The sequence below is a fragment of the Gekko japonicus genome, unplaced genomic scaffold, assembly GCF_001447785.1.
Source record: "Gekko japonicus isolate JY-2015 unplaced genomic scaffold, Gekko_japonicus_V1.1 scaffold4079, whole genome shotgun sequence".
NCBI classification, from domain to species: domain Eukaryota; kingdom Metazoa; phylum Chordata; class Lepidosauria; order Squamata; family Gekkonidae; genus Gekko; species Gekko japonicus.
In genome coordinates this window covers 33,760-43,715 of record NW_015171016.1, presented here as the reverse complement: position 1 = coordinate 43,715, position 9,956 = coordinate 33,760, and the positions used below count along the sequence as shown (strand labels likewise).

The following is a 9,956-nucleotide window of genomic DNA, read 5'->3' as shown; positions in this document are numbered from 1 at the left end:
GAGAGAACAGCTCTTGTCAGGAGTATCAAACATACGAATTCCACTAGTAGAAAACACCATCAAAGATTGCCAAAATAATATATTAAACAATTATAAAGCTGGTGGTGTCATATATTGTTTCGGTAACATCTGATGCTGTTTTCTACTAGTGGAATTTGTACGTTTGGGACTCCTGTGACACGAGTCTTTTCCCCTTGTCGTCTGGATTTACTGCTGGTCAGAACTACGGCTTGCCCAAGGTCATCCAGCCAGCTGCAAGTGGAGGAGTGGGGAATCAAACCCGGTTCTCCCGGATTAGAGCCCGCCGCACTTAACCGCGACACCAAATCTGGCAGAACAGCCTCATCTGCAGCTGTCGTGCACCGCGGGAGCATCTGCCCAGTCCCACACCGCTGGCTCTCCAGTCCACCGATAAGGGTTCCCTTTGCACACACACCCCCCCAGCTCACGGGGCCTTGCAGTGAGGACAGAGACACCAACTCGGAGCTTACCAGCTGCTGTTCGTTATACAGGTTACATCTCGGGAACCGGGCATTACGTTTCATGGCACACGTGGCCCAACCCGACAAAGTGACATTTACGCGGATCTGAGCCTCGTAACAAATGAGTTCGACACCTCTGACTTATGAAGTCCAGGGTTCCTACGCAGAGGCAGGCAATGGCACACCACCTCTGTCTGTCTCTTGCCTTGACCTCGGTGGCCCAGGATAGCCCAACCTCATCAGATCTCAGCAGGGCTATTTTTGGGCAGGAACGCACAGGAACAGAGTTCTGGCTGGCTCCTGAGTTGGCCACGCCCAGCAGGAACTCATTAGCATAACAGGCCACACCCAACAGCAGAAACCCATTAGGATTGGCTACATTAGGGGTGTGTGGCCTAACATGCAAAGGAGTTCCTGCTACAAAAAAGGCCCTGGGTTTGGACAACAAATAAGGTAAACAGAATAAGAAGCAAAAGGTGGGTGTGGCTGGATGACAACACTTCTGATAACATGGGGGAGTGGCCTAATATGCTAATGAGCAGTGCAGTCAGGGGTGTGGCCTAATATGCTAATGGGTTTCTGCTTCTGGGTGTGGCCTATTATGCGAATGAGCTCCTGCTGGACGTTTTCTACAAAAAAAGCCCTGGATCTCAGAACCTAAGCAGAGTCGGCCCCGGTTAGTACATGAATGGTAGACCCACCAAAGAAGTCTGTGGTTCCCACGCAGAGGCAGGCAATGGCAAACCACCTCTGTTTGTCTCTTGCCTTGAAAACTCTACGGGGTTGCCATATATCGGCCGTGCCTTGATGGCACTTTCCACCATCACCAACGGTTACCGATACCGGCATCTTAAGAACCCCGTCTCCTCCCTGCCTGTATTTATAGAGGTTTACCTGAGTAATGATAGTTAGCCAGAGGGTGGCAAGGAGGCTTCTGCGGTCCCTGGAGCAACAGCATTTCCAGCGCCTCCTGAAACGGTTTCAGAAAAAGCGTCTTAAAACTCTCTCCAAGGAAAAACAAACAGGAGAAGACTGGGGGTCAGGGGAGTGGGGCGGAAGGCTTAGGAGAACATGTGGGCTAACTGCATTTGGAGAGAGCTGGTCTCCTTAGGTGACTCCTCGCCACAGGGCGATTCTGCATCGGCTTTTCCCTCCAAACTCACGCTGGGACAGAAATTCCCCTCTGCACTACATGCTCCTTTTGATCATCGGGTTTTATGGTTCCCTCTGCACTGCATGCCGCTTTCGCTTTCTTCGATCGTCGGGTTTTATGGTACCTTCTGCATAGATATATGGTCACCTTCACTTCATTGGGTTTTATGGTTCCCTCTGCATTGCATGCCAATTTCGCTTACTTCGATCATCGGATTTTAGGGTACCCTCTGCATTGCATGATGCTTTCGCTTCATTTGATCATTAATTTATTTTATGGTATCCTCTACACTGCATGCTGCTTTCACTTTCTTTGATCATTGGGTTTTATGGTATCCTCTACATTGCATGCCGCTTTCGCTTCCTTCGATCACCGGGTTTTATGGTAACCCCTTCATCACATGCCGCTTTCGCTTCCTTTGATCATCGGATTTTAGGGTACCCTCTACACTGCATGCTGCTTTCGCTTTCTTAGATCATCGGGTTTTATGGTACCCTCTACACTGCATGCCGCTTTCATGTTCTTTGATCATCGGGTTTTATGGTACCTTCTGCACTGCATGCTGCTTTCACTTCCTTCATTCGTCGGGTTTTATGGTACCTTCTGCATAGATTTATGGCCGCTCAGGGGCGACTTCTGCAGTCAGTACAGCGTTGCCCCTGGGGTATGTGAATGTGGTTTTGAGCTGCCCCTTTTTCCTCAGTGTTGAGGAAATGTGGAGCGAAGGCCAGATGCAGAATCGCCCACAGTCTAGGGGAAGTGTTTTAGAGGAGGCAGAACTTTTTCTTCCGCACAAGATGCAGAAAAAGGACTCCTGCTTCCTCACCACGTGCTCGTACTGCCCCAGGAGCGTAGACTGGTGAGGCACAGACAATCTTATGCTGATGGTTCCTTAAGCCCCTGGGCCAATGTGGGCACAGGAGGACTGTGCCAGCCTGCAGTATGGACCTCGTGGCTTGGTTGCGTGCCATTACGCCACCCTCTCTGATGGGCCAATGTTAAATGGCAGGCAGCCTCAGTGCCGGAAAATGAGAGCTGTCGATGGATTAGGATTATTTTCCTTATAACGGGCTTCTTCAAAAACTGACTTAGGAGATCAGTTGCCTGAATTACGTCTGCAGATTCGGGATTTTCAAGAAGGCATCTCCTAGGAGTGCTAGCTGACAATTTAATAAATAAAAGCAGCCTCCCTCGTTTCCGTCAAACTTGGCAACATGAGATATTTATTCTCTAACTATTTATTTATAATATTTCTATGCTGCTTCATCAGAGTCCTGCTCAAGAGAAAGAAGAAGGGATTGGATTTATACCCCGCCCTTCACTACCCGAAGGAGTCTCAGAGCGGCTTACAATCTCCCTTCCCTTCCCCCTCCCCACAGCAGACACCCTGTGAGGTAGGTGGGGCTGAGAGAACTCTTGACAGAAACTGCCCTTGAAAGAACAGCTCTGAGAGAACTTGTGAGTGACCTGAGGTCACACCAGCAGCTGCATGTGGAGGAGTGGGGAATCAAACCCGGTTCTCCCAGATTAGAGTCTGTGCTCTTAACCACTACACCAAACTGGCTCCCAAGGTGGCTTACAATTAAAAACCAGAGTGTGTGTGTGTGTGTGTGTGTATAAACAGCATAAAAACTTAACACACAAAAACAATTACACATCACTAAGAAAACAGAAAAAACCCACACAATCAAGTTCAAGACCCATCAGTACTGTGGAGGGTACAAATTTAAAAGATAACTCAGCATGTATTTCAACTCAATATTGCCAGCTTCCCTGGCTCTTACTGGTAGAAAGGAAACTATGGTTTGCTCTTCGGTCGGTTTCATATTCCTCACATTTGGCTAGAAGAGGAGGAGATATTACATGTCCCCCCCCTCCCCTCCCCAATATAATTATCCTGATTATTCTTTCAAAGCCTGCATATTTAAAACAAATGCCGTGAAGCTCGAAAAACAGTTCCCGCAGAAGAATCCAATATTCTCAACAGCTTGATGGAAAACAAAGGTTTGGGCTATTGTGCCTAAGACTAAAGTTTAACACCCTACCAAAATATTTCCTTGGGCCTCGTGAAGACAGTGCACAGCTAGTTCGAGGTTGGTCCCTCCCCCAGGCATCGCACTGGAGCAGGCCAATTTTAATAGGTCCGTTACTGCGAGATTAAAGAAACGACAAAAATTATGGCATTAACAACTCTGCACGGGAAGTTTAAAAATGGCAATAGTACAGAAGGAAAATGAGGGCTCTCCTGCATTCTCATGTCCCATGCTTGTGTGTTCCTGTTGCTTGGGGGTGTGTGTGTGTGAAGTGTTCTGCTCCACAAGAGTTTTGCTCCCTCTAGTGGTTAATTCTATATTATATCTCTTTATGTCCGGCATATCTCCCTGTAGATATAAACTGCATGTTGTAAGTTAATCTCCAGCAGGTAGATCAGTATGATCTAAGCTGACAGCTACCTGTCAGCAGGTGGAGTGATAAAGCTAGTTCCAACCGGTTTTGACTGGCATTGGACAGTGTGTAGTCACCATGACTCAGCTTGAATCTGATTGGTGGAACTATGTATATACAAGTCTTGTTCAGTTGCCATGCATTTTTCTTCTGTCTGAAACAAGTGCCTGGCAAAGCAGTTTGATTGTGGATATTGTGAATAAACCCTTGTACATAGTGTACCACTGGACTGTTTCAGTGTGGTTACTATAAGGGGCTTCACAGCAAGAACTGCAATGAAGAGCTGGGAGGCTGGAAAGTCCTTAAGGGTGCTGGCTTGAATAAGTGCTGGTATTGGACCGTTACACACGCTTAGCGCAACACTGCAGGTTTTAACGCCGGAGAAAAGGCCATGTAATATCAAATCGACCACTACAGGCAGCAAAACAGATGTGGAACAGGAAACCCACCCGAAGCGACAGGGATACACAAACCAAGAAAATGCGAATGCAGAAAAGCCCAAGGCTGCAATAATTGGGAAGGAGCGGGGGTGGTGGTGAATCTTAGGGGGTGAAAGATGTCAGCGTGCCTCTTTTTTGTGTTTCCTTGTTGGTTGTGATGTCTCCCCATGGCTTCCACACTAATGAGCCCGGATGTTCATAATTGTCCAAGGACGACCTGTCTTGCAGGTCAGGTATCTCTGCCTGAAAACGACTTCCAATGTTGATATGCCTGAAATAACAGGAGGGAGGGACGAGAAAATATTAACTGACAAGTCAACAGGATGACATTTGAGGAAAGGGAGACTCAAAACAAACCGGTAAAGAACATTCATTGGGATACGCTTTCAAGTTAAGAAGTTTCTACGTTAAAGGGAGCCCTGTGAAGCCGAAAACAGACCGCCTCTGTGAAGTCTGGAACGAAACAACACCAAACTGGCCCACTGAGCAAGAAGAGAAGTAAAAGAACATTTTCACACATGGGGCTCATTTTCACCATGGTGTCCTCATGCAAGCGATTCTGCACTAAAATCAAATTCAACCTTCTTTTTAATCCAGGTTTCCCCCCCACCCCCATCCCGCACTAAAATCGAGTTCAACCTTCTTTTCCCCCCAGGTTCCTACGCCGCCGCCCCCCCCATTCTGCAGGACATTTCCTCCCTTCAGTGGTCAGCCCAGTTTCAGCCTGCTGTCGCCCCGGGTTATTTGGATGCTGTTTTGCTGCGGACTTAAATTGAACACTGAGCAAATCCACAGTGGCAGGGAAATGCAGGAAGGACCACTGAGTTTGCTAGACCTCAGGGCAGTTTTACTCTGGATCTCCTACAGTCTAAAGAGATGCTCAAAAGGAAAAGATGAGGGCGAGACTTTGCCACATGAGTAGACAGAGCTGGCTAGGGAATTTCTGACTGATCGCCACCCCTATATCTTCTCAGTGTGACGTACTCTGCCTCTCTGGCATATTCAGAAATGTTTGAAAAAAGAAACTGCTTCCCTCAGAAATGATATTGACTGGACTGGAATCTATACACTGCCTGGTCTCATCCGTTTAACCACTCTGACCGCCCCCATGTCTTTTCTGTCTGATCTTAGATATTAAATTGACTGGACCAGAATCTATACACGCACGCGCACATGAACGCTGCCGTATAGGGAATCAGATCCTCGGTCCATCAAGGTCAGTGTTGTCTACTCAGAGACCAGCAGCTGCTCTCCAGGGTCTCAGGCGGAGGTCTGGCCTTTTTTAACTGGAGATGCTGGGGACTGAACTTGGGACCTTCTGCATGCCAAGCAGAGGCTCTTCCACTGAGTCACGGCCCCTCTTTACAGCTCTCCAGGGTCTCCCCAGGCCTCAGCTGGAGGTCTTTCCCATCACCTCCTGCCTGGTCCTTTCACCTGGAGACATCGGGGATTGAACCTGGAACTTTCTATATGCCAAGCAGAGGCTCTACTACTGAGCCTACGGAGCCATGGACCCTCCCATGAACAGATGAAACTGCCTTATAATGAATCCCTTTGTCCATCAAGGCCAGTATTGTCTACTCAGACTGGCAGCGGCTCTCCAGGGTCTCAGGCGGAGGTCTTTCCCATCACCTACTGCTTGATTCTTTTTTAAGTGGAGATGCCGGGGACTGAACCTGGGACCTTCTGCATACCAAGCAGAGGCTCTTCCACTAAGCTGTTATATTTCACTGCTCTGTTGATTGGCGCTGGAGTGACGAAATGGCTGTAGCGGAGCGGAGAAGAATAAACCCCCCCCACACACACTTACGCACACACAAGCAAGCAGGCTCCAACAAAGCCCTTCCCTACCACTTCTCTGCATCTATCAAGCTACAGTAGTTTAACTGTCCCTCAATGGCCCACGGTGGCCCATGATTGTGTTTTAAGCCACTTTTCAACATTTTATCTTCCTGGTGCCAGACCTCGCTGCAGGTCGTTCCTTTTAAACCGGGAATTTTTAACCCGTAGGCTGCAACGACCTGACCTATGGAAGCTGCCTTGCACTGAATCAGACCCTCGGTCCATCAGATTCAGAACTGTCTGCTGAGACTGGCAGCCACTCTCCAAGGTCTCAGGTGGTCTTTCTGTTATGTATTGAGCCTAAGCCAGGGATCATTTCCTGCGGGAGCGCACAGGAGTGGAGCTCCGGCAGTAAGGAGCTCAGGGGGCGGGCACATGCAACAAGCCCCGCCCCCTGCTCCCAGCAGCCCTCAGTCGGGCCACAAGGAGCAAGAAACAGCCAGGTAAGTTGCAGAGCCCCCCCCCCGGCCCGCCTGGGTGTTGCCTTCTGACACACTTCCGGTGATGTCAGGGGGTGTGGCATATGCAAATGAGTTATGGTAATGAGGTATGCTGATGAGCTCCTGCCCCTCTTTTTCTACTAAATGACCCCTGACAGCCACAAACCACTTCCCTGGCAGCGTATGAACGCCACATCCTAACAACCGTCCATTTAGTCAGTTTGAGTATCCCGCCTTTTATTTCCACACACACACACACACACAGACACACTGCTTGTTTAGAATGGGAGACATCCAAAGCCCTGGCAGCTTTAGAAAGCGTTATCCAACAAAGCTGATGGGCAGCAGATGTAGGACAGGGAAAAAAGAAATGCTACTTGACACAGTGAGTGACTAAGATGTGGAATTTGCTGCCAGAGGATGTTGTGAGGGCCACAGGAACAAGCAGCTTTAAAAGGGGATTAGATAAGATTCATGGAGGAGAGGTCCATCAGTGGCTACTGTGAGACAGGATGCTGGACAAGGCCAACCACTGGTCTGATCCAACAGGGCTCTTCTGAGGTTCTTATCAGGGGAAAGCCTCGGCCTCTGTGCCCTGTTGTTGGCCCTCCAGAGGAACTGGCTGGCCCCTGTGTGAGACAGGATGCTGGACTAGAGGGACCCTCACTGGTCTGATCCAGCCGGGCTCTTCTGAGGTTCTTCTCAGGGGAAGGCCTCGGCCTCTCTGCCCTGTTGTGGGCCCTCCAGAGGAACTGGTTGGCCCCTGTGTGAGACAGGATGCTGGACTAGATGGACCACTGGTCTGATCCAGCAGGGCTCTTCTGGTGTTCTTATCAGGGGAAGGCCTCGGCCTCTATGCCCTGTTCTTAGACCTCTAAAGGTTGGCCATTGTGTGAGACAGGATGCTGGACTGGACCACCGGTCTGATCCAGCAGGGCTCTTCTTAGGTTCTTATTGGGGAAAAGCCTTGGCCTCTATGCCCTGTTCTTGGACCTCTAGAAGAACTGTTTGGCCGCTTTGTGAGACAGGTTGCTGGACTGGATGGACCCTCACTGGCCTGATCCAACAAGGTTCTTCTGAGGTTCTTATCAGGGGAAGTCCTCGGCCTTTGTGCCCTGTTTGTTGGCCCTCCAGAGGAACGGGTCGGCCACTGTGCGTGACAAGATGCTGGACTGGATGGACCCTCACTGGTCTGATCCAGCTGGGCTCCTCTGATGCTCTTATCTTACAGAGAAGTTGAGCATCCAGGAAACCAAAGACCTCCACATCTAGGTAAGTTATTACTCTATTCTTTCTATCATGGCTTATCACCTCCTCACTTACGGTTCAACACTGATTTTGGTGGTATCTTTCACAAGAGAGAACAAAAGGGCTCCGTCCATGCCATCTGAAATTTAACACAAACAGCAATAAAAATATTCGAAAGGCAGTGAAAAGCGGCAGAGTGTCCCCTGGGCTCTTCCTCTCGACCGCCTGTTGCTCCTTCCCCTTTAAGAGCCTCAGTACCCTGTGCTCACAGTTTGGAACTTCCCTTTGCCCTAAGGTGGAACTGATCGGGAAAGCAGGGGGGGGGGTGTCCCTAAAGCCATCAGACTGCAGCCTCCAGAAATGCATTTTCAATCCCCTTTTCTGCCCACAACTCACTTGCTGCGATCCTGAACAATGAGGCAGTCGTAACTTTTAATCCCCCCCCCAATAATCTAAAAACAGGGGGAGAAACAACATTTGGGGAGCTTGCGTTCCCCCCCCCCAGCACCGTCGCCTTTTCCGTACAAGAAGAGAGGCAAAGAGAAGAGATTGGATTTATACCCCGCCCTTCACTACCCGAAGGCGTCTCAGAGCCACTTGCAAACTCCGTTCCCTTTCCCTCTCCACAACAGACACCCTGTGAGCAGTGTTCCCTCTAAGCTGAGTTAGTGTGAGCTAGCTCACAGTTTTTTAGCCTCTGGCTCACACATTTTTGTCTCCGCTCAGGAAAGATGGCTCCAGAGCAAACTAATTTATGCAGTAGCCAAATCACTTGCTCACAACTTCAGTGCCAGTAGCTCATAAAGTAGAATTTTTGCTCACAAGACTCCACAGCTTAGAGGGAACATTGCCTGTGAGCAGCGCTCCATCTGAGCTGTGGAGTCTTGTGAGCAAAAATTCTACTTTGTGAGCTCCTGGCATTAAAGTTGTGAGCCGGCGGTTTGCCTGCTGCGTAAATGTTTCCTCTGGAGCCCTCCTTCCTGAGCTGAGACAAAAGTGTGTGAGCCGGAGGCCAAAAAAGTGTGAGCTAGCTCACACTGACTCAGCTTAGAGGTAACACTGCCTGTGAGGTAGGTGGGGCTGAGAGAGCTCTTTCAAGAACTGCTCTTGAGAGTCCCCACACTTAACCACTATGAAGAAGAGGAGGAGGAGGAGGAGGAGGAGGAGGAAGAGATTGGATTTATACCCCGCCCTTCACTACCCAAAGGTGTCTCAGAGCGGCTCACAAACTCCTTTCCCTTCCCCTCCCCACAGCAGACACCCTGTGAGGTAGGCGGGGCTGAGAGAGCTCTGACAGAAACTGCTCTTTTTTCAAGGACAGCTCTTGTCAGAACTACGGCTTGCCCAAGGTCATCCAGCCAGGTGCAAGTGGAGGAGTGGGGAATCAAACCCGGTTCTCCCAGATTAGAGTCCGCGCACTTAACCACCACACCAAACTGGCTCACGGAATAAATCAAAGCGAAGGCTCAGAGATCCCTACTTGGGATGGTCCATCTCGGCCCCCTTTCAGAATCCCTGGAAAGAGAAGTGACGGGCAGGGATGGAGCCCACCCGAGAGGGGGCCCAGTCACCCCTCCGGCAGAGATGGCCAACAGGAATGAGGCCCCGGGCAACGAGTGCTGGACCTGGAGTGTGCAACCGAGCCCACAAAATGTGCAGCATAAATAAAAAATCATATAAAAATCATCAGCGCTTGGCCGGTCAGGAAGGCACACGTCAAGCCAGTAAGCCTCCATGCTGATTTTTACAAGCAGGACTAAATTGTTGTCGAAGGCTTTCACGGCCGGAGTTCATTAGTTGCTGTAGATTTTCCGGGTTGTGTGGCCGCGGTCCTGGCATTGTAGGACCTGATGTTTCGCCAGCCGCTGTGGCTGGCATCCTCAGAGGTATCACACAGAAAGACGGA

General features: G+C 49.7%; 1 protein-coding gene across 1 annotated transcript in view; it reads right to left on the bottom strand.

The window, feature by feature from the left end:
* The window catches only part of ZNF541 (zinc finger protein 541), a 39,742-nt gene that overhangs the window by 6,699 nt on the left and 23,087 nt on the right, over positions 1-9,956 (bottom strand). Inside the window, exons 8-11 of the mRNA XM_015419028.1 lie at positions 8,126-8,189; positions 4,649-4,791; positions 3,681-3,784; positions 1,377-1,452 (exon numbers count right to left, since the gene is read on the bottom strand). Of these exons, the coding sequence (XP_015274514.1) occupies positions 1,377-1,452; positions 3,681-3,784; positions 4,649-4,791; positions 8,126-8,189 (387 nt within the window). The remainder of the gene's footprint in view (positions 1-1,376; positions 1,453-3,680; positions 3,785-4,648; positions 4,792-8,125; positions 8,190-9,956) is intronic.